At 31.0% G+C, this 24,537-nt stretch overlaps 1 protein-coding gene across 1 annotated transcript; it reads right to left on the bottom strand.

The window, feature by feature from the left end:
- Positions 1-20,187: 20,187 nt before the first annotated feature.
- Positions 20,188-23,546, bottom strand: LOC123268586 (protein odd-skipped-like). The gene is made up of 2 exons (XM_044733811.1): positions 22,772-23,546; positions 20,188-21,015 (listed from the first exon to the last, which is right to left on the bottom strand). Exons 1-2 carry the CDS (start codon positions 23,227-23,229, stop codon positions 20,709-20,711), a joined length of 765 nt encoding a protein of 254 aa, XP_044589746.1. The 5' UTR covers positions 23,230-23,546; the 3' UTR covers positions 20,188-20,708.
- Positions 23,547-24,537: the final 991 nt, after the last annotated feature.

The following is a 24,537-nucleotide window of genomic DNA, read 5'->3' as shown; positions in this document are numbered from 1 at the left end:
CCCGCTTCATTTTTCGGGGACAGTAGTGGAGACTTTCGATCAGCACGCCCGGTGACAAGTCGAAACTACTTGTCAAAAATCGAAAGGTAAGGGAAAGCCCTTACCTACCGTGCGTTAATTAAGTGGTCGATAATGACCCCGGGAAGTTCGATTTTCCCTGTTACAAGTTGACAAAACGAGTGATGTTATAGGCAAAACAGTCCAGTTAGCAGATACCAACTATAAATACATGGATATAATAACAGAATATGATGAATTTGAATTTTCGATTCTCACGAAAAAGTCAAACTATTTAAAGGCGGTCAGTCAAGTTACTTGTAACTATCAATTTCTGTTTTTGACCATCTTTGTCCTGATATTGATAGCAATCATAGTGATGATTAACAACAAATTTGATATAAGTGGTAGTATCTTGTATGTTATGAGCTTGACGGCGGGCATGGGAGTCCTCACACCGCTGGATCGGTTGTTAATGCGGATAATCTACCTCTTCGGGTTCGTGTTCATCTTTACGGTGATGCCCGATTTCCAGAGCCAAGTGTCTGCGATACTGTCAAAACCGTTGAAGCGCAACGTCAAAACCTTGAAAAACCTCTACACTGTAAAAAAATTTTCGTAAAATTTAACATAAAATTTTGTGTAGATGTTTTTTTTACATAAAATTTATGTTAATTCTACACAAACGGTTTGTATTGATCAATCCATCCATTTTTTAACACACTCAAGTGTTAATTCAAAGTAAAACTACACTTTTTTAATGTTACTGGCCAACCAACACAAAATTTATGTTAAAGAATTCTTCATATATAGTCACGTATGCCACACAAGATAGACATGTAAATGTGATAGCCTCAACGTCATTTTAATTTGGTGGATTTTGATTTGTGTCATTACGTAAAATACTTAAATGCAGCTAATAAATATACAATTGTAGTGTATAGCAATTAAAAACTAAGTAAATAAAGGGTAATTTATATTTAAACATCCGATAACAGAATTGTAACCTTAAAATTCATTACAAGGTTAATGTCCTTTCTAGTGTGAATCTAGAAGACAGAACAAATTTTAAATTATGAGGAAATAAATAAAATAAGAAAAATTATAAATTTTATGATTATGAATCTAGCAGACATGTTGATTTTTTTTGACAAATTATTTACAAGTTAAAAAATACTTAAGAAAAATTACAAGAATAATTCTTCAAATTTTCTACAAGTGAAATTTTTTTTTTTAATTTTTTTGTAATAATTTTTTCATTAAAAAAAATTGTAAAAATTTTCAGATGTCGGCTAATTTAATTTTCATTTATTTTTTTGAATTAGACAAAAAAATAAATAATTTAAATTAATAAATTATTAGAAAATAAACTTACAGTTTTTTTAATTTTCTACATGTGCATTTTTCCTTTAATTTATTATTTTCAATTGCTCATGTATTTTTTTTAATCACAAAATATATATATATATATATATATATTTAAATTATTAGTAAAACTCACATATTTGACGGCTGATCTGAGTAACACAAAGAAAAAGTTACAATCAACACTTTATTTGTGTTATGGATAACATTTAAGTGTGTAGAAATCCGAGAATCAGCCAATGAAAGTTTTAACATATTTTTGTGTTACTTTTAACACAGAATTATGTTGATTTCATCAATACAAACAGTATGTGTAGAATTAACATAAATTTTGTGTAAAAAAATCATCTACACAAAATTTTATGTTAAATTTTACGAAAATTTTTTTACTGTGTACGATAACAGGTACTACGTTTTTTATGATGGAACGTTACACAACGAAAAGCTGTGGGTTACTGATGAAGACAAACAATATTTGGAAAAATCAAATTTTTTCGAACTATCTAAATGCGCAGTCGAGGCACAATTTAATGCTTCGATTGCTTGTATTCAGTCTAGGACTGATCAGTTGTACTATTCGTCGAGATCCAAACATGTACATGTATCAAAAGACGTGATTTTCAAAAAGTATTATATATATTGGTCGAGGAAAAATTTGAGTATCAAGGATAAAATCGATAAAGCAAGTTTGTATCATGTTGATACAGGCTTTTCGTTTTCTTTGAAAGATCGATATGATAAGTATATTACTAAAAAACTGAGAAATGAAACGAGTTGAAGAAAGTGTTAACTTTGAATACATCGACTTTGATACCTTGTTGCTGAGCTACATGATCGTTTTCGGGCTTTCATTGTGGGGAGTTGTTGCTTTTGGATTTGAGCTGCTCTTCTACAAGTACGAGACACGTCGCAGACAGGCTTTCATGAGACTACATCACCGGAGGTTCCACCGAGAGCAGGAAAAAGCTTTCTTCTTCCCATAGCAGATTTTTCTTTCTGACCCTCGTCACCATTTTCGGGAGTGAATTTTTCTATTTTGGCGATCAAAATACCTGTTGATTTTTTCCTCCTGAATGACTCAGTGTTATACTTCTTAAACTTCCTCTATATATTTATTAAGAATATATGGTGAAAATAAGTCATACCTGAATAAGTGAAGTGTTATTTATTCTTGTGTGCGTTTCCAAAAACAAAGTAAAATAAGAACATATATAAAATTTGAACTTTTTATTCAGATATGCAGTGAAGTTTTCTATTATTAATTAGTATATTTTTTAGTGTACGAATATTCATTTAGTCTGTTGTTAAGTGTGTCATATGGAAAAAATTAAATTTTCCCGTTTGACTCTGAAGTGAAATTATTTATTCTGAAATTTTTTCGTATGTCATCTTTTTCATTTTACACCATTTGTTTAAGGCTTTATTTGAACGATTTTGAAAAAAATGAACAATTTAATTCCTATAGAAAGAATTCGATAAATGTCGGCTGCATTTATCAAAACGTAAGACAAAATTTATTGCAAAACTGACAATAGAAATATATTTCGTTAAAGCAGTTGACGGATGCGGTGTCTGTCAATTTTAAAAAAGTGCCTCGAGCCACCGTAACCCGTTGTTAATATTTTAAAATCCCATACCAGCGGACCAAAAAATAATAATTCGCTGTTAGTATATATAACTCCACGGACGTCCCGCTGCGTAAAATTGTCTTTTGCCTGATGCTTTGAGATGCTACTCGACCACAACGCGAGAGGGACCGGCGTGTAATTATTCCTCCAGCCATAACTTATCCCCGTCCTGTCCGCATAGTGTTGTCTGCCGATTAACAATCGATCCAATTCAGTCATTTGCCAAACAGATCGAGAATCTTCCTTTAGAGTAATAGATACATTTTTATGTATCTATAATCAACATTTTCAATTATTGTCTTGTTGTTCATATCCATAATTAATTCATAAAAATAATGATTCACAGTTTGGTGGAAATATTTATTCGATGTTTATTTAAATTTTCAGTTATTTCATGAAAAATTACTTTGAAGTCTTTCACTTCCTTCGATGGTGAGGAACAATTTTCTGTATAATAAAATTATTCGCTAGATTTCAAAATATAAAAGTTTTTATTTAATAATTAGAATTGCTAAGATTCAATGAGTTTAAATTCAAGGTAAGTTAAAATATATTTACTATGCAACACATATATAGTATAAAAAATGTTATTATTTTTATAACTACTTTTTCCAATTGCTTTACTAAAAAATTATTAACTGGCTTGAAAATTAGATGTTAATATATAAAGATTCTAACACTTTAATCAAATAACATCAAGAATCATTTTTAAGTCACACAATATATCAAGAGAAAAACGTTTTTTGATAAAAATGAGAAATTTTCTAATAAAAAATTATTTTGTTGAAAATTTTCAGAAGTTTTATTTCTTAGCTGAGGAAATAAAAATTTTTCATGACACTGAAGTTAACGATACTAGAAATTTTTTTAGAATTTTATAGCAGTAAAATTATTATGAAAAAAATTCAATTAAAAAAATTTCACATGTGAAAATTTTTCAAAATTATAACTTCAGTATCATAATTTTTTTCACAGTTATTCTTTTTAAAAAAAGGTTTATTTTATTTTCATCTAAAATTGTTTTTTCCCAAATCAAATAAATTTTTTTTCAACTAGAAAGTTACTGTAAAAAAAATTTTTATTTTTTTAGCTAAGAAATAAAATTGTTCAAAACTTTCAACAAATTAATTTTTTTATTAAAACATTTCTTATTTTTTTCAAAAGAACTTTTTTCTCGCAGTGTATTTAGACGTATTGATATTGCTTAAGGGGGGAAATACGTGTAGAAGGACGTTTTCATGCTGATGTTCATTAATTTTTTTAAGGTATAAAAAATTAATGTTATTTATTGAAACTATCAGGTTATTTTATACATATATTTATTAGTATTTTTTTCATATTTTACAAAAATGTAATTTAAAAAATAGCGGAGATATCAGCTGATACATATCATAGGTTGTCATCCGACTTAGCAATTGGTGTACACGATGGAAACCACAATTTTTGTCTGAAATCAACGGCAAAAATTGATTTCAGACAAAAAATTTCAGGCGAAAAATTACTTTTTTTATATGTGTATGTTCTATGAACCTCAATTCCAAAAAAATAAAAGTGAAAATTTGCATTTTTTAGAGGGCTGTTAAAATAATTCGTGATTTTTTACCATTTTTTCGTATATTTTTTATTATAAAAAAATAGTTAATTTTTACTTTTTAACAACAATAGCTTAATATCTTTAGCATCAAATCAACAAGTTTAGTGTTTAAAGAAGTGTTTTGAATTATCAAATATTATTTTTGAATTGCACTTGATTACTTGATCTACCACTTTGCAAGTTAAAACTTTGGACTATATCCCTCCACCCATCGACTTTTGCAAAACTATTTACTATTGATGAAATTTATTCTAATAAAATAAAGAAAATATAAAACTAAATTGCGAATACTGTAAGAATTACTATTACGATCAATTAGCTTCTTGAAATAAATTTTTTTTCGTAATAAATGCTTGGGATAATAAATTTCTTTAGTTATTTCCAGTAAAATTTTTCCTAAATTCTTTTTACTGACCAATAAAATTCTTGATTGAAGCCAAAACTGCACTAAATTGCAAAATGGTATCATTAAACTGAAGAAGCTATCGCTCATTACAAGTTATCATTATAATACCATTGAAATGTTCCATAATTTATTACAGCTCGAATCAATTTCACCGAAAATTATTGAGGTAATTTTTTGTACCCGTGAACAACCAACCACCGAGGACTAATTACATATTAATTCAACAACCGGGTATAGTCTAGACCTAGATGAGGCTATCAAGTCACAGCAGGGAATCGCGACACCCTTGTCTGACGGGCTTTATATGGGAACCCATATTACTCATCTACATTTCGTTAAAAGTTAACTTAATGGGTTATCTTCACATCCCTTTTCATTCTCCATTTATATATATACTAACAACAACAATAATAACAATAATGGATGCATAAAAGAAATGGTCAAGTTTTGTTGGACTTGTTCGCCGTATAGTTGGGGTTCCAACTTCTAATTCTTATACGGTCACGCGTTTTACGATACCCAAGACATAAACTCTGGATTCCGAGTTTAAAGTCCGAAATGTGAGAATTGTAAAAGTTACCATCTTAAATTTTAAGTTTAATGCCGTAGTCTGAATAATTTCGCTTGCATTAAACTGTTAAAAATTTCTATTGTAATTTTACAAGATATGTATTGGAAGCTAATAGTTAAAACATTTATTTAAAATTACAATCGGGTATAGTAATATTACAAAACATATACAGCTCTTTGAGGTTACTAATTTAACAAAACGGTTTTGTAATTTTACAAATATTTTTAGATTAGCTAAGTTTTTAAAATTACAATACTTTCCTTGAATTTTACTTGAATTGAAATAATAAAAAAGAAAGATTTGATTTAATATTTGTTGTTATTTTATTTTTATGAAGCGCTGACTTGATTTTGCATCTCACGTAGATCTAATTTTGACAACTCTGATGATATAAAGTGAAAATCATATTTACCCTGATTAAGGATCGAACACGAGCCACGCGCTTGCCAGACCGATACCTAACGCCCTACGCCGTACGACCTTATTATTTATTACGCTTATTATTTATTATTTACATTATTTTTGTTATTTTATGCTGTTTATTGATGGAAAATAACTAACTTTTACATTATTTATAATTCATTGAATATTATAAAAATTAAAGTCTAACATATACTCATTCAAATATATTGATTTCGAAATGACCGTTTGAGCGTAATATTAAAATTCATAAAAGATAAATGATGCCTCGAAGTTATTATTACAAATAAACAACCATAGACTAAAAATTAATAAAAATAAATATGAAGGACATTGTTGTTTTTTAATACATCAGTCTCATTTTTGTAAAACTGAAAAGTATTGTTTTTATAATTGGAAACCAGTAAAGTAAAATTACAATTCGTGTAATGTAATTAAAATTGTTTGATAACATTACATTGCACTTTGTAATTTTACAATGAAAATTGTAAAGATAAAAAAAAGCTTTTTAAATTTTTTATGAAATTATTGTAATATAAATTACAATATTTTTTTGTGATTTTACATACAATTATGCTGAATCAGATCACAAATAATGTTTGCAAAATTAAAAAGCTTTTTCTTAAAAATTGACGAACGGTTCTGTAATATTACAATGCGTGTTAGATTTATACATGAAGATTGTAAAATTACAATACATTTTAGTAGATTTCCTGACAGGTGTTGGAAAATTACATGAATTGTATTTTATTTTGCATTGCTATACACTGATTTGTAATTTTACTTATTATTTGTTTTGTAATATGATTGTAATTTTACAAAAATTTATAACAGTGTATTGCGATTCAAAATAAATTCAATATTTCCAATATGACCTTCGAAATTTAAATGTCATAAAAATTGATGGTCAATCTCAAGTTATTCCCAGTAGTGAGCGGTGATATGACTCAACGACCAAAAGAAGTGACTAAAATAAATAGCTCAAATAATAGCAGGCAATATAAAATATAGAAATAAACGATAGGTGGACAAAAAAGAGCTTAATCAACAGGGCCAAGGATAAGGATCGTCCCACAATAATAAATTTCTAACCACTGAGGAATTCCCGTCTACTCTGAAGAAGCCGTTACCGAATCAATACAATAGGATCGAGGATCGATGCTCGGGAAAGCAGCCTCTAAATAACTTAACGATAATTTATAATCTCTTAAAGTTATTATGTAATAATACAAGTTTAAAAGCTAGCTACTGCTAGCGTTAAAGTCTTGAATGCTATCCAACCTCTTGAGCTGTTGCAGATGAGTATAAGTGTATAACTAACAAAGAAGACTCTCGATGTGAGTGAGTTCGAGTTGGGGTTAAGTATGCGTGCAAACATACTTTAACAGCTAAACGGTAAAGTCTATATGAAAGATGCTGGTAAAACATCTGCAAGGTGGAAAGGAAGATCTGCAGTGAGATCCTTCGTTCCTGGATACTGAATACCGGGCATGAGGAAAGTAACTTTTACAAAGAGTAACCGCGTGCTTACGTCAATTCACGCAAACCTGTACTCGGTTGGAAAGAGTGCTTTACTGTAACGACCCTCGTAATATGTAATGCGTATGGGCTTAATTAGCAATGCTAGTGGCGCCGTGCTGGATGATTGACTTTGAAGGTAACGATAACGAGAAGAGTTGGTTATTTTAACAAATTGAGGATTAAAGACGAATTTTTTCGTTATTTTCAACGTCAATGGAGTAAAGCAGTCAATTACTTTAATTAGACATGGAGTTTAATGCAGAATAGGTGAGGACGCCGTCGCATGTTGGCGAGACTCGACAAATCGCGCAACGCCTTAACAAAGTGTCGTGTAATTTGGCTTATAATATTGTTATTGTTGGCGTTGGTGGTTAAAATTCTGAGAAACAATCTGTTAGAGGAGCACATGAATGGCGTAACACGTGGTTTTAAGTTGAATGGTGAATGGTCGAGAGTGATATTAAAAGGGAACAAATAAAAAGTGTGTAAGAGACGGTATAATAAGAGTTGAGGGAGGATTAGTCAAGGAGTGAGACTTTCAACGAAGTCAATTATTAGATGCGACTTTTGAGGGTGGCTGGTCACCGCTCGAGAGATTAATATAAAAATAAAACAACTGTAGGAAAGAAAGGACCGAGTAGAGGTGAGGATGTGAGAAATAGTTTTGATGCCATACCATGGGAATCGCTCGTTTAAATAGTTCACCCAAGAAGATATTTCTAAGCCTCTTTTCAGTTTATTCTTTGTTCTTTGGTGTGTTTTCGAGTCTAGCTTTTTGATAAAGTAGTCTAATTGTTTGATAATTTCAATATTCCTCATTGTTTTTCTATTTTTTTTTTTTTTGATATAATACAGCGTGAAACTCAAAATTTACAAATGGTAACTTTTAAGTTGTCACATTACAAATTTATCAATGGAAAAAATTAATCAGCATTTATAAAAACCACAGCATCCATGAGAATAATATTTTAACTATCGGAACAATAAAATAAACAAAAAAACAACAATTAAAAACTTGAGATTAATTTATAATTGATGATGGTTTTACTTGTATCACTGTAGAGTGTTTTACAAGGGAGGGCGGGGAATTATTGTCTCTCCACTTTTTTCTCCGCAATATAATCTCTCAATCCCGTCATTATAACTCTCAACCACTTTTTTCGTCCCCACCCCCCTGCATGTCGAGATTTTTTCTTTCATGCCCGACACACATGTGCTGCGACTGTGGCCGACTTACGCGTTATAATCAGTACCTGCATTTGCATTACGGTCTTAAATAGTATGGAGGTACTTCTATAATGACATTTTACCTCCATAACTATATGGGGAAAACCACAGAAAATCCGACCGGTACAGAGGCTTGCAATGAAACGCACATATTCTTAGTTTATAATCATTGAAAAATATTGGTGCGCGCCGGAATCGAACCCTGGTTCCACTCTTTCGAAATGCAGGTACCGAGCCGATTAGGCTATTGCCAACCTGAGATGAATTTAAATATCCGTAAAATTTCACCGTCTTTCTAAAGCTAATTAAAGAATTACAGCTGATACCATAATTTTCTTGGGCACTATCAGATTTACAGGCATCTATCAACTCTTATAGATTAATTGACGTAAAAAATAAATTTTCTCAATCATGTTTTTCAAAATTATCGAAATGGAATGTTTTTGCACGACTCACGATGTCAAGCATCAAAGAGTTTTTTACGATCGAAAAATTTTTTTTGCCTAATTTCGGCATTTTTTATTATTATAGCCTTGTTAAAATATTTTACATACTATAGTCAATATTGTTTAATGGAGACTAATTCTATAGTTTGTAAAAATTAATTTGACACAGTAGAAATAGAACAAAACATCAAAATAGTTCAAAAAATTTTCCTGTCCGTCAAGTATGAAACCGAAAAATAATGTAAATTGCCAAAAATGCCATTTATTGAGTCAAATTTTTTTTTTTGTAAATTCTTTGAAGGAATTAGTTGGTCCTTATTCGAAAATGGCAACACTGTAAAGATTAGTTTAAACACTGTAAAAATTAGTTTAAGAATTTTTTTACTCAAATCAAGATAAAGTTTTTCAGAATGATGTATTTGATTAAAGTTAATTTTTTTTTCTGTGTGTGTAACTCAGTATCGTTTAATTATAATCAAAACCAAAAGACTATATATCTATGTAAAATTAATATATGGTGATATATCTAAACTTTAGGGTGTGCCAAAATTCAATTTCCGTGAAGAACCTTTTAAAATTGGAATTTCGAGTTCTGCTTTTAACAGAAGCTGATGTGTTTGAGCATTTCCTGAGATATCCTTGGTTGAGGCGATTTATTTGATTTTCATAGAATTTTGAACAGAAGTTTTGTTTGGGCATTTCCGCTGAAATTTCCGCATTTGGCCGGAAGTTTCCAAACAAAGCTTCTGTTAAAAATTCTATGAAAATCAAATAAATTGTCTCAACCCAAAATATTTCAGGAAATGCCCAAACACAGCTCCTGTTAAAATCGGAACTCAAAATTCCAATTTTAAAACGTTCTTCACGGAAATTGAATTTTGACACACCCTATTATGCATATTATGCACATTTCTTCTCCCAGGAGTGCTGGTGTATTATTGTACTAGTACATCTATTTTTTGAAATTTATTTTTTCACATTTTTATTTGTTATTGTTTCATAATTAAATGAGCATAATGAATCGTGCACTTTTGGATTTTCCCAACTTTTTAACTATCAGACGTATTTACTTGAATGTTTAGTGATATTCGTGGACTTTTATTGTTGTAGTAATTTTATGCCCCGTTAACTTCAAGTTGTATTTAAATTTGCAGTAGAAGTTGAAGTTAAAGTAACTTTTTTATCGCCGGAGTGTCCTTTGATATATCGGCAGGCCCAGCGAGGGGTATATATATTTATAAATAAAGATTAATCGAGTCAAAACGTTTTCGCTTGCGTTTGTAACAAAGTCCGCGCCGCCCGCCGGGACAATGTAAGACCATGCATTACTGCAATGCAAAACGTTTGCTTAAACATGTTCTTATTCCGGCCGTGTCTCTTTGTACACCCACGCCAAAATTTACGTCTCTTGCTCATGCTTCGAAAATTTTTTTAAACTCGGCATCGACGGCTCTTTGATAAAAAATTGTTAAATATTTCATTGTTTAATTCCGGAAATCACCTTGTAATTTTTATCGACTTCCAAACTTCTACCTCGGACTAGAACAATCGTGACCTCAATTGGGAAGATTGGAATTCGTTGGATATTTTGAGTTTTGAGTTTCGAACTATGTTGCTCTTAGTCCCAGAAGAAGAAGACGAAGAAGAAGGGCCTGGTGCCCATGAAGATGCAAATTCACTCATCACAGACGGGGGCGTGTAAAAGGTATGCATATATTGGACTAGAGGTCAAAAGCGGCTCATTACCGGCAATTGTTGCGACCGGGACACCCCGTGGTGCTCATACACCGATGCCGGTCCTCAGGTAACCATGCCTGGCATGAGAGCCCATGACAACGGAATTTAATTGCTCGATCAATCATTATTTTCGTCGGTTATTCGATACTATCTCTCACATTATTAGATAATATCGTATTATGTATAAATATATTTATTGTTGACTATTCAGTAATCAGCTAACCTGTTTACCGGCTAATATTTATCTGTCCATATTATCGAGGTTCCCCATAAACTAACGTAACAGCTCCGAGGGACAAATATTTTCGAATAATGCATCTCGATTGGAAGCTTTCCATGTTCTTCTATGACTAAGTAAAATTTATCTAGTCACTTTTCTAGGGCTTTCGTTTTGTACTTATGGTAATTATTGTTTGATTATTTATTAATACTCCCTCAACGACCTGTTGTGACAAAGGTGAGGAAAGGACCGATAAATATCCAAAAATTTGTACTGGAAAAAGGAAAAAATTACCAGCAATTTTAACCAGATTACTCCAGTAAATAAAACTGGATTTAAACCGTGTAATTTCTTAAACTCTGTTGATACTGAAGATTTCTCAAATAATTTAGTACTGGGTTCCGTGTATTCATTTATAAATTACTGTAGAAGGTATTAAACTTAAAAATGTTCCATAGTAAACGCATGCTTGTCAGCCGTGACGTGCACCTTCGTTTTATTTTGTGTTCCAGAGCGTTCTTAGCGAGTACATAAATTTGGTTAGCTTTGGGTTTTTAAATAAAAAGTTTATAAATAATTGTCGGTAAGAAACTTTATTCAGACTCTGAACAGAATTTTGGTGAATCAGAATAGTCTTTCAAATAGTGTTGACAATCTAACAAGTTTTCCGTCTTTGTAAACTTTTATTCTAATTGATATTCCTCTATCAATAAATTTTTTTTTGTATTCTATTTAAATTGTCGTGAATTAACTCTTGTGTCCACAATAAAACCAAATTAATTTTCTAAAATGTATTTTGAATTGCGAAAAATATGTTTGGAACCTCATATAAAACGTTATTCTAGTTGTGAATTTGAAATTTGAGAGTCCATCAAAATAATAAAATGCCTAGAATAACTAAAAATTGACCCAAATTTCGCTTGAAACATTCGAAGCAAACGTCAGTTTAACTTAAAGGTGCCCTTGAAAACCCTAATGCGTATTTAATGCCCAAAACACTCCACTGTAGTTTCACATCCCTCCGGGTCACTTTCTCAAATACTTGGCACTTGTTCAAAGCTAAAAATACCTTGGCAGCTTCAGAAGTAGCGTTGCCCGCGGGTGCTCCCAGGAGTGACCTCGCTGCATTTACTCTGCTCGGAAATGAGTGGCAGTTGCGGGTGCTGGGTTCCTCTTGATCCAGCCCAAGGTGACTCCCGAGGGTTGGGCGCCACCGACTGACGAAGAAGCCGCCCGAAAGCTGGGCAAGCCCTCAAGGTATTCCCACCCCTTGATCGGCAAAAAGCATCAGGAACTTAAGCATCATCGCCCAAGGGCCCAGGTTATCCAGGATTAACAGAACCAACTCGGCAATCCGCCCATCCAATTGCCCTCGGAAACGGACTACTTTCCTCAGTTCGCACGCCTTCAATGTATAATGCCGGGAAGTATAATCATTTCTTAATACTGATTTGAGCGAGCTCATCTGGTATGTGCAGTTGATGCCTAAAATGCACTTATATTACCATTTGTGTGTGTTTGTATGTGTGTGTTGGACTTGGGACGTGGTATATTTATGTATCCGTAGGAGTCGCGTCAGACAAGTCAGTCCGGTACCGGGTAATGGGGGGTCAGAGGTCTTAGCCGCCAACGCGGGGGCCCACGGGCATGAAAAGGAAGGGGGGAGGCAGAGAAACTTCAGAGGTTACAGAGGAGGACCATCCTCAAGAGTAGAGGCGTATTGGATGGATGAATATATACGTTACTTGGATTTAAGACTCGAGGAGAGAAGAAAGAGAGGCATCTCTACTGAGCGGACCATCAAGAAGGGGCAAAGGGGGTCGTTAAAAAGGGTGGGGTTGTGCGATATGTGCTTCGGAAACCGTGGGAACAAGGATGGACCCACGCGCCTAACTAACCCCTTCCTTGGATGGGGTTCCAGGGCTTCAAGGAGGATTCAAAGGCGTCTTACAAGCTACCCTTGGCCCTAGGCCTGGTTAGCTGGAAAAGAGCACCCGGGTGGTTGGTTGATTCGATTTTTCGGCGAATCAGAGGATTTGTTGCGTGTTCGGGGGCAAGTGGGCGAGCAGTCAGCTCGGCAGTGAGGACCTGGTGATTGCAGGGGAGCAAGATTGAGATTGAGGGAATAAGAGACGGAGATGGAGATGAAATATGGTCTTATGCATTGGCCCTTTCTGGTGTGTCCAGATTGAGAAAAAAGAGTTGGGTTGAGTGTGGTAAGGTTGGTGTGGGACGAGAACGACGAAGGGGATCCCCCGCGGCTGAGCGCGTGCCTTCAGGGGATTTTATCCAAGGTGGGGACCCGCGGTCACGAAAGGGATTCTCACACACTCAGACACTCAGTGGATTGTTGGTGGTTTACCGAGAGGAAAATATTATCTCTTTTATCTGGAGACTGGGGTATGCCTGCACACTGCCCAACCGAATAATCCGACAAAACGCCAATTAAACTATCCGCTTTTTATTATACTCAATTATTTCGTTCCACTGGTGAATGGTGATTGATGGCCAATTGCTTTCTAATTGTTTTCTATTTTAGAGGCTTGTAATTTCGTACGCCGGAGGAATTCGCAGGCAATTGTTCCTATTGGAATTTTTAGCTTAAGTGCCATGGCCAACGGAGGTTTAATTGTGCTTAGGTTTTGTGGATCAACTTTTGCTAGATTGTAGTGTCTTCTAGCTAGATTAAACATCGATTTTTTGCAAGTCTGTATATAATCGAAGAAAAATTTTAAATGAAGAATTTTTGGAAGCTTGGGATATGATCATTTTTGTGGAATTTTTAATTCTGATGCATTTCATTTTTATTTTATTGTTTTTGTGGATGTTAGCGGAATTCAGATTTATATCGACGGCCTAATTAGCAATTGGTCTAACTCCTTATTTTTTAGGGGTGATTTTTTAATATTTTGACGTAGAAATAGCCCAATTATAAATTATTTGAATGATCCTAACCAAAATATATTATACTTCTATTAAATATTGAATGCTTTTTAAAGTGATAATAAATTTCGAACTAATTGTATTTTTGTACAAATGGAATCAGACAATTTGTTAATTAGAACGTTGATGTTTATATTTTTAATGTACATTTCAGGTACACGTTTATTTTTTATTTCACTCGTTTTGCTGGACAGTCAATTAATAATTGTTTGTAAAACTTAGCAAAGAGTTAAGTGTAATGTTTGTATGTTAATTTACAAAATAATAGATTGTTTGACTTTAGACGGTTTTTGTAAAAATATATAGAGAAACATTAACATAATTGTAACACTAGAAATTAATATGATTTTGCCATTAAAAATGTACGTTGAATTTTTATAGTTTTAAGATTTGTAATCAGCTGACACAAGGAACTAAATACTCGAAAGAAATGTTTTTAACAAATCTCAAAAGGAAAAATAAGAACAGGAAATATCTAAGCTAAATTTTGTTTCTGTTATTTTTTAATCAAAAAGTTACTTGTTTATTAATTTTTGGATACATTATTGATTGAAATGTTTTAAAGATACGTAAGAATATATAGCTAATAAAGCTAAATATTCATTTGTATAAAAAAAATATAATTATCACATTCAACTTCAATAAATTTGAAAAAAATACTTTTTGTTACTGATGCAGCTATTTTTGCTTGCTCGATATTTTAAAGCACTGATTTAATCTCGCAGAAATCCGTCGGCAATTAAATTAAATCCTTATTAATTTTCCATGAAAATTTAGAGTCTCTGAAAAATTATTAGTTACAAGTCGAAATTATAAAGTAATCAAATCATGTTTATTTGAAAAAAAAATTTTTTGTACGTTTTTATCGTATAGCTTTGAAATTGTTTTACTGATCGATTTTAAATTAAAAAAAAATTAGTATTATTTTACCTTAATTACTAAATTTTTAAAATAATTAATTTTTCTAAATGATAAAAAATTTTTTTTTTGCCAACACTCTTTTTGATTAATTATACTTGATTTATTCAAAAAACTGTAAAAAATTTTTCATTCTAAGAAAACTTTCAAATTTTTAAGTTAATAGTTAAAAAATTTGTCAATTAATACAATTTTGTTTTTCATTTATTTTTTTCAATAATGCTTCTAAATTTCACGCAAAATTTATCTGCTTGCATCAAATTCCTGTTTCAATTATATGCAAACTGTGTTCACTCTTCCATAAAATTTCGTGCTACTGGAATTGAATAAAATGAATAATTAAAATAATATTAATCAGTCTGCATGGTTAATAAATATAAAAGCGTGAAAGATCACGGAAAACGATTACTTAGTACAATGTAATATTCAAATTAGCAGTATAATTAATTAATGTCTTGATAGATAAAAGACCGCCCGACTGCCATAAAATATAAACCCGTTGTCTACATTATTCCTTACGATAAATATTGCCATTAATTATAATTATTGTGAGAATCTAAACTTTTAAATAATTACCACTATAATTTTCAAAATTTCCCACTGAAAAATTTTTTTTCAAAAACACCAATTATTTCTTTATGTCAAAAGAAAAATTTTTCTTGCGAAACGGCAACAAAAGTAAGTCAAAGTAGTTTAGAGTTTAGCCCAGAGGCCAAAAGATGACCGCACCCGTCACGCCTACTCCTACATAACACTCACTATTCACTAGCTTAGCTTTCGCACGGGCGCACACTTTATTTTATTTTCCTGCTGCTTATCTTCTTGCCCACAAGATCTTGACCGACGAAAAAAAAAAAAAAAAAAAATTTTAAAATAAATAAACCGCAAAAACAAAGCTGAGAGCGAGAAAGATTATCTGCGATTACTCTGTTATAATTTAGCAGCAATGTTCCCACGGGTTTTTTTCAAAATAAATACCATTAGCGCGGGGCTAGAGGACACCCTCCAGTTTTTCACCAGCCCGGAGGATGGCAGCACCTGGCGGATTCTGGTGACAGTACGCGTGGGCGTAAGCTTCCAGAGGATTAACATATATTCAAATCATGACTCGATCGGTAACCGTTCGCTGAACTGCTGTTGATATAAACGAGATGCGTGAGGTACTGATTTCATTTGCTAATTACTCGTTTCTTCTTTCTTGTGCGAATTTGTTGGAGGAGGGAGGGGGTGAGAAAGAATAGTTCACCAGACTAGACTAGACTTGGCTTTACTTAGTAGAGTTTGCTAAATAATAGGTCGTAAATGTATACATATCTAGTGTGCCGGGTGAATATCCCGGTCGAAAAGACGTTTACCTAATTGCCGGTCACAAAAAATCCGTACCGCCCTAACCACAGGCTAACAATCCGCCGGGTATTATGGGAACAGGGTGTCTGTGTGCTTTATTTTTTTATGTCTGCCAAAAAAATTACGGTCATTGATTCTGTTCTAGTCGTCTTGGTGGGTTTTAGTTTAATGAAATTTTTAAAGTTGGTTAGCGTTTTGAGTTTTAATATTTAAAGGGGATTCTTATTTTGAAAGGAAAAAATTATTTTCAGTCATAATAATTATTATTATTTTTTAGAGTAATCGGGTCTCAATAATTAAGCTATGAATCATTAGTTCATTAACTTACTGATATCTAAAATTGCAGAACAATTTTCTTGTAAAGTTTACATACTTAATGCACAAATTTTTTACAATTATTTTGAATGGCTTTAATTTCTTAAATGATAAGAAAAAAAATTTTTTTTTTAGCAAAAGTAAAAGCTAAATACAAAAATTTTATAATTTGAATCACAGTTATTTGATGGATTTAAATTAGTCATTTTTATCTGCGGTGAAATGGAATTATGAAAAAGAGACTAAAAATAAATTATTTGAAAAAGAACCCGCAAATATAACATGTAGAGAAATATCTTTGAAAAATTTGACGGAATTTACAAGCAATCGAAAATTTTTTTTTCGCAATTGTTTCAGCAAAAAATTATTCATTTCACTTATCCAGTTTCAAAATTATAATTAATTCAGAAAGAGTTTGAAATTTTATATTGCAAAAGATTGCGGAATTGATTTGCAGAATGGATAATTGTTAGTTGATTTAATATCTCCGCAGTGAAATGTACTCCAAGAAGGATTTAATTTACATTATTAATAAAAAAAGAATCCGCGAAGTGAATTTTTTCTCTTTTTTTTTGTTCGTTAAGGAAAGATGAAAAAATGATTATTATTAATTTAAAAATTACAAAATGAGTATTTGGTCATTTTATAAATCAATGCGACATTTTTCCTAAGTTTGAAATAACAAATAAATTTTTATATTTAAAAAAATGCATCAATATAGTACACTATAGTAGAATTTTTTTGATAAATTTTTTTTACAGTAATTAATTTGTTTAAAAATCTTGAAAACTACCATATGTAAATTAATTTCCGTAACATTTAAGATTAACATTATTTAATTAAACATAGTAAAGTTAATAATTTAATATTATTCACTTTCGACGTTATGATTTATCAACAAGACTGAAAAACAAAATAATCTTTATCAAAATTTGATTCAATGATCTTAAGTTAAATTTTTTATACGAGTGAAAATTCACACTCAATTTTTTATAATGTAAACTAAATTTCAAGATTTATATTTAAGTTCCACACAATTTAGAAGCATTAGTATTGTTAAAAGTAATTAATAATAAAATTTATAAATCTTTGGCATCAAATCAACATGTTTAATGTTTGAAGAAGTGTCAAGTATTTGAAGGATTAAGTATAACTTTTGAATGGTACTTAATGGTGACCGTCTTTTATTTCTCATGCAATAATTACCTACAACAAAATTTCTCAGCAAAAATTTCTTATGCAATATTTTATCCTAGCAATATTTTCTCACGCACACACGAAAACCATAATCAAAAGGCCATTTTATTGTTGAAGATATATAAGCATTTTCGTAAATGATGATTAATTTTCGTCAGATTAATTTATTTTTGGGTGTCTTGAGATATTTTACTTGAGATATATTTTTGTATGAGAAATTTTTGCTGAGAAATTTTGACATGGGTAATTTTTGCGGATTAATAAAGGCGGGAAGCCGTACTTAATTACTCAATTTTCTTCTTTGCAATTGAAAAGTATGTACCAATTCTCTGTTACTGATCTATTGTCACGAATCTCTTTACTATTGATAAAATTCGTTTCACTAAAATGAAGAAAATATAACATAAAATCGCGAATACTGTAAGAATACTTATTGTCATCAATTTGCTTCTATAAAAAATCGTTTCTTCCTTAACAAATGCTAGGAAGGATAAATATTTTTCTTTATTTCCAGTAAAATTTTTCTTAAATTTATTTTCTTATCTAATAAAATTCTTAATCGAAGCCAAACTTGCAAAAAATTGCAATTTTTTTATCAAATTGGAAGCTATATCTTGTTAATTCAAGATAAAAAATTCTCGTTAAGGTCTGTAAAAAATCACAAAAGAATTAAAACAATTAAAATAAAAATTGGCAGGCGTTAACGTTTGGCGCCGCAGGTTTCGAAACTTTCCTCTGACCTTAGAAAAAAAAAAAAAAAAAAACTAGAAATAAAAATAAAGAAATAAACGACTGCATCAGTCAAGTATCTTAACTCCTGGAATTCGACCCCGTCTGTGGGACCGGTTCGAGGTCGCGGCCGCTCGGTGACCCTCTAGATAAGACCCACGCCCTAATAAGAGGGTACACATATGTTCCTCAGGATCCTCTGACCCTCAAAAAAATAATAAAAATCTCCAATCTCAATTCCCCGCGTCGCTTAGGCTATAGTTAACCGCCTCAGCCTCAGTGTCTAGTCTAAGGGTGAAAACTTTTTTGGTAAATGCCTCAGACATTCCAGACCTTACTCCCACGTTTATTTAATTGTCCCAATTTATAACAATTTCTTTAATTTTTTACTTACATAAAAATAAATTCATTTTTTTTATTATTGAATCGACTGAGAAAAATCACAAAAAAATTGTAAAAAAATAAAATAAAATTTTCTCCGCTTGCAATAAAATAGAAAAAAAAACTAAACTAGACTAGAGAATATTTAAAGGTATATAACAGTACTATATTTAGACTGTCTCGAACCCATGACCTGGAAAATAAAATACAAAGAAAAAAGAAGTGCTTCTGTTTCTTCAGTGAGTACTCAAGTACCTTTAGTACTTGCAAAGTAATAAAGAGCTTAAATAAAGACATAAATGGCCCAGTTGTAAATTATTACATCTTTGAGCTGAAACATGCTCCGTATTAGGAATCCAAGATCATAAATTATTATATTATATTATCTTATATAGTTCCCTTAAAACTAGGTGATAGAAAAAATTTACGAACAATAAATATTCAATCTACTTTTTAGATAGTAAGTCTTTTATTTATATTTTCGAGGGTTTTGTTTTTTTTTATAATATAAGTTAAGTTTTTTATCGCTTAAACGACTAGGATAATTTATAATTTTATATATTTATTAGAGTGGATATATATATTAATTTATATACGCACTTATATACTACGCAGATACTTTTTTGGTATTATGTCTTGTAACAAGGTATAGTCTACATTTTTTTTTTTAATTATAAATTAGATTTATTTTGATCGGAAAAATTTTGTATTTAAAGTTCATTTTACTGGTTTAGAATTTTAATTAATAGAAAATTTTCTAGATTTTTTTCGGCAATTTTTTCGTATTTTTTCTTCACAAAATTTTCGCAGTGTTTAAAATTTTTATTAAAAAATTTCATTAATTTTTCTTTTTAATTTTCTGGTAAAATTTGAATTTTTTCGTGTTAAAAATAATTATTGAATAAAATTTTTAAAATGAAAGATTTCCCAAAACTGACATCAATGTTATTGAAAATTGAAGTTAATTTTTAATAAAAATTTTTTTTCAAAATATTCAATTTTTCAAACATGACAAAAAATTCAAGTGAATTTTTTCTTACTCATTTTCTGAATGTAAAAATAAATTTTTCTGTGACTTGCAATTATTTTTTGAATCATACCAGAGTGATATTATTTTTTTCTAAGCTCAATTTTAAAAAACTAAAATTATTCAGTCAAAAAAAAAAATTGAATAAAACATTATTATCTCCAAATTTTCATTCAATGTCAATAATTCAACTTTCAACTTTCTTTTCAATTGAATAAAAATTGAGAGAATAAAAATTCCTGAAGAATGGTACAACTTTTTCTTAAAATTAACAAACGTTGGTAACGAAGTAAAAGGTACTCTTTAAATACTCAATTAACCGATAAGAAAGACATTTTAACATAAGACCTTTTATACACATAGACACTCTCTCACCTCCCACGCGAGAAAGGTACCTTAAACATAAAAACATCGATATAAACAGTTATAGTAATCGTATTTACACCTTAAACTACACCTCTACCTTAATAAGTTAAGTGGTAACGTATCAACTAAAAGGTTTTACTGGATAAGTACATCCGTACTGAGCCATAGCAAGGCGCAAGTGGCCCTACTGGGTGGTCCGGACCCTCAGCTTTACTATATAAATACTTTCCAGTTAAGACGGTACATATTTACAGGAAAGATAGAAAAAAATCAACAATAGAAAACAGAGAATAGAAAATATAAAACAAAAGTACGCAAGAGATTAACTATTCTTGTCAAGGATAATCTGCTATCTAGCGCCTCATAATATCCTCGATGCTAAACCCAAGTTTGGGGGGCTTCTTCAGCATGGACTCGGTTCTTATCGGCAGGATCGATTGGCTTGTTTGAGTATCGACCCTCAAATCCTGGGGCACTTCTGTGTGCGTGAGTAAGTGCGTTTTCAGGTTACTTCGCTGGTTGAAGGTCCGCGAACAGACTGGACACTTGTGAGGTGACTCCTCCAGGTGCAGAATCTTGTGGACTGCCAGGGTTCGGCTTTGGCAGAATCCTTTTCCGCATTCTGTGCATTTGAACGGCTTCTCTTTACTGTGGATGTATCTGGAGAATAAATAAAAATTTTTAATTAGTTTGTTTTTTAAATAGAGAATTTTATTGATGAAGAAAATAATTGCTGATATTTTATGGACAGAAAAAATTTTTTTAGTGAAAATTTTTTTTTTTACTGTAAGGTAAAAGCCCCAATAGATGATCATGTACCAGTATATGATCACTCCATGTATTTGTATACCTATATTTGTGAATATAGATATCCAAATACATGGAGTGATCATATACTGGTACGTGATCATCTATTGGGGCTTTTACCTTATAATTGTAAATAAAAATTGAGCAGTTGTTTGAAAAAAAAATGTTGAATATTTTTAACAAGAAATTTTTTTAAATTCTATTATAAATTTTTTTTTTATTATTGATTGAGTAATCGTTAGAAAAAAAAAAAATTGTTGAAAATTTGTAACTGGAAATTTTTTTTGATTAACTTGTTTTTTTTTTTTTGAGTAAATAATTCGTAAATTGTTTTTAAAAAAATCATTTTTGATGCATATAACAGAAAAATATTTTTTAAATAAATGGACATTTTCAAATTTTTTTTAAGTTTACTGAAATGTTGTTTGTAATTTATTTTTTTTTTTAAGTGTACAATTGATAAATTGTTAAAAAAAAATTGTTATAATTGTGCAAATGAAATTTTTCTAGTAATTAACAAACACAAAAATTGGAAAAATTTTCTTTTACAAAAAAAAATTAATTTTTGGATTTCTGAATAAAAACAATTAACTTATGTGAAATTAGAATTTTAAGAAATTTATGTGATGTAAATTTATTAAATTAATTGTGGTCAAGCTTCATAAAATCAACAATTGGATTTGTCCTTGATTTTTCAGGTACATAAACAATTAAAAAGTGTTATGATGCAATCAATTTAAATCATTGAAGTGGAACAAAAATATAAATAAAATTTCTGCTGCTTCAAAATTTGAGCTTAATTCTAAAAATCAAATTTTAAAGTTCCTAATTGTTTTTGTTTTGATAAAAAATTGATTTGTTTTTGAACAATAAAATTTTAACAATTGATTGTTTATAAACAATTAAAATCCTCAAATCACTCAAAACAACTAAAATCCTCAAATCAATTTTCACAAAAATTGAGTTAATATTTATCTTCTAATAATTAATTAGATGTATTGAAAAAATTTATTTTTCAATAAGCAACTGCCTTTTCACAAAACAATATTTTTTTTAATAAACAATTCAAGTAAAAATAAAATTTATTTCATTAATAATTTTTAAACTCAATTTGTATTATTATAATTAGATACTAAATTGTTAAAAGATATTTTTTCTTCCGTAAACAATTTATTTTTTATAAAAACAATCAAGATAAAAAAAAAACATTTTTACTCAAAAATTGAATTAAAATTTATTTTCTAATAATTAATGAGATTCACTGAAAATATTTTTTCTCTCATTGACATTTGTCTTATCTTTTTTTTGTATTAAAAATTGTAAACTCTATTTTTTCATCACAACTAGATTTTACAATGTTGAAAAAATTTTTTTTCTCTTTAAAATAATTGTTTCATTGTAAAAAAATCAAAGTAAAAATAAAATTCCTTCAAACGCGAACTTTAAATTCAATTTTTATCATTGCAATCAAATATTAAATTGTAAAAAAAATTTTTGTTTTTTTTTAAACAAATGTTTTTTGATAAAAAATTAAAATAAAAAAAAAATAATTTCCACTGAAAAATTTTCTTCTTCAACAATAAACTCGATAAAAAATTCCTGAGCTTACCGGTGATCCCTAAGATGATCCTGTCTCCGAAAAGCCTTTCCACAAATATCACAGGAATAGGGTCTCTCGTCAGTGTGTGTCCTTTCGTGAATCAACAAATTGTAACTTTTGGTAAACTGCCTATTGCAAAATTTACAAATAAACTGCTTTTTGGGCCGTTGACCGGGGAGTCTTCTCGCGAGGAAGGAGGTCGGGGGTCCAGGCAAGGGTTGCCCAGGGTTCATCTGTCCCGGGTGTGGAGGGTGGGCTGGCAATCCGTAGGGGGACCCCCGGGCCGCGATCAATGCAGCTCCGCGGACCCAGTGGTCCAGAAAAGCCGCGTGGAATCCGGGAAGATGCGCTCCTGGGTGCATTGGTCCCATTCTTGAGCCCATCCATCGACCCAGTCCCGGGTTTACATTTAGTGACGGCGGAGTGTGTGGCGGCGTCAAAGGCTCCATCTTAGCAGTTTCCATCATTTTCTGAGTACTCTAATCACTTTTAAAAAAAATACAAATTTTTTATTAAAAATCCAAAAAATTGTTCAACAATCACTTCACTTTCTTGACGTAAAATTAGACGAAACTTGTCGGGTACTTAGAAAAAAAAAAAATAGAAAAAAATGAGCACCTCTTAGTAAGAGGGTCAAAACGTTACTGAAGAACTGGGATCTTATGCAGTAGGTAGTAGGACTCGGTAGGACCTGAGGAAGGTGAAGCTGCTGGTGTGTAGGTGCACTCGACTGGAGCTCCTCCTGTTTGACCGGTTCGAGCTCCCGGTTGGGCGCCAAGTCTACCGGGGCGTGGCTTCTGCTCCCGAGGTTTTGTTGCCCCCAAGGCGTCGCGACGCTACTTTATCTCTGACTATAGTTTATACGCTATAGGAGGTACGAGAAGACAAGACTATTGAGTGAACAAAATAGTACTGTTACTCACTACTCACGGATTTTTATCTACAAAGATAAAAATACTCACTACTAATCACTGACAATGAGTACTAACGGTACTGTTCAAAACATTGTGCTTTACTCCCACGATTTATATTGTAAAAACTGAATTTTCTCTCCCATCTCTTAATGGAGTATCGGAGAGAAGAAGTTAAACATTCATACACAGAAATAAAAACTTCTTGCATCAAGAAAATTTTAAGGAAGACAAAAGTTATTTTGGAGCAAGAAGAAATTTTTTTGGCTCAAAAAAATTTGACTTTGTTCAAGAAACTTTGACTTCATTAAGAAATTTTCAATTTTTCTTGATATTTTCTTGAGCCAAGAAAATTTACCCTCAAGCAAGAATTTTTTTTTTTTCAGTGTACGGAGAGAATCTGAAATTGTTTTTTCCAGTAAATTAATCCCTCCCCCTGGATTTTTTTTTTATTATTAATAGAAAATATATTCTTTTCGGAGTTAATTTCACTCTGGAGAAATTTAGTCATTTAAAAATCATTCTCACTCCATACACCCCCCAAATGTTTATTACAGAACAAATTACTCAATTCTAGAATAATCTAATTTTTCGCTTTTCAATGGATTGTCTCTAATTTATAGAACGACTGCTTTTAGGAAAAAATTGTAAACATTTAGAAGTCAAAATCAGGAGGTCAAGAGGATAAATTCGATTGTGAAAAAATTTTATTTTAATTTCTATTGAAAATAATAGAAATTTTTAGATTTTGAGCTACGAGTTTTAGTTGAGATTGTATAACAAAGACTGTAGGGAGGGAAAAATTCTTGAAAAGTTTTTTGTAGGAAATTTCGGGCTAAAGTGTAAGAATGTTAGTATGATACT

This window comes from Cotesia glomerata, linkage group LG7 (genome assembly GCF_020080835.1).
Source record: "Cotesia glomerata isolate CgM1 linkage group LG7, MPM_Cglom_v2.3, whole genome shotgun sequence".
Lineage (NCBI taxonomy): Eukaryota > Metazoa > Arthropoda > Insecta > Hymenoptera > Braconidae > Cotesia > Cotesia glomerata.
The sequence above is the reverse complement of the archived record's forward strand: the minus strand, read 5'-3'. Positions and strand labels throughout refer to the sequence as shown.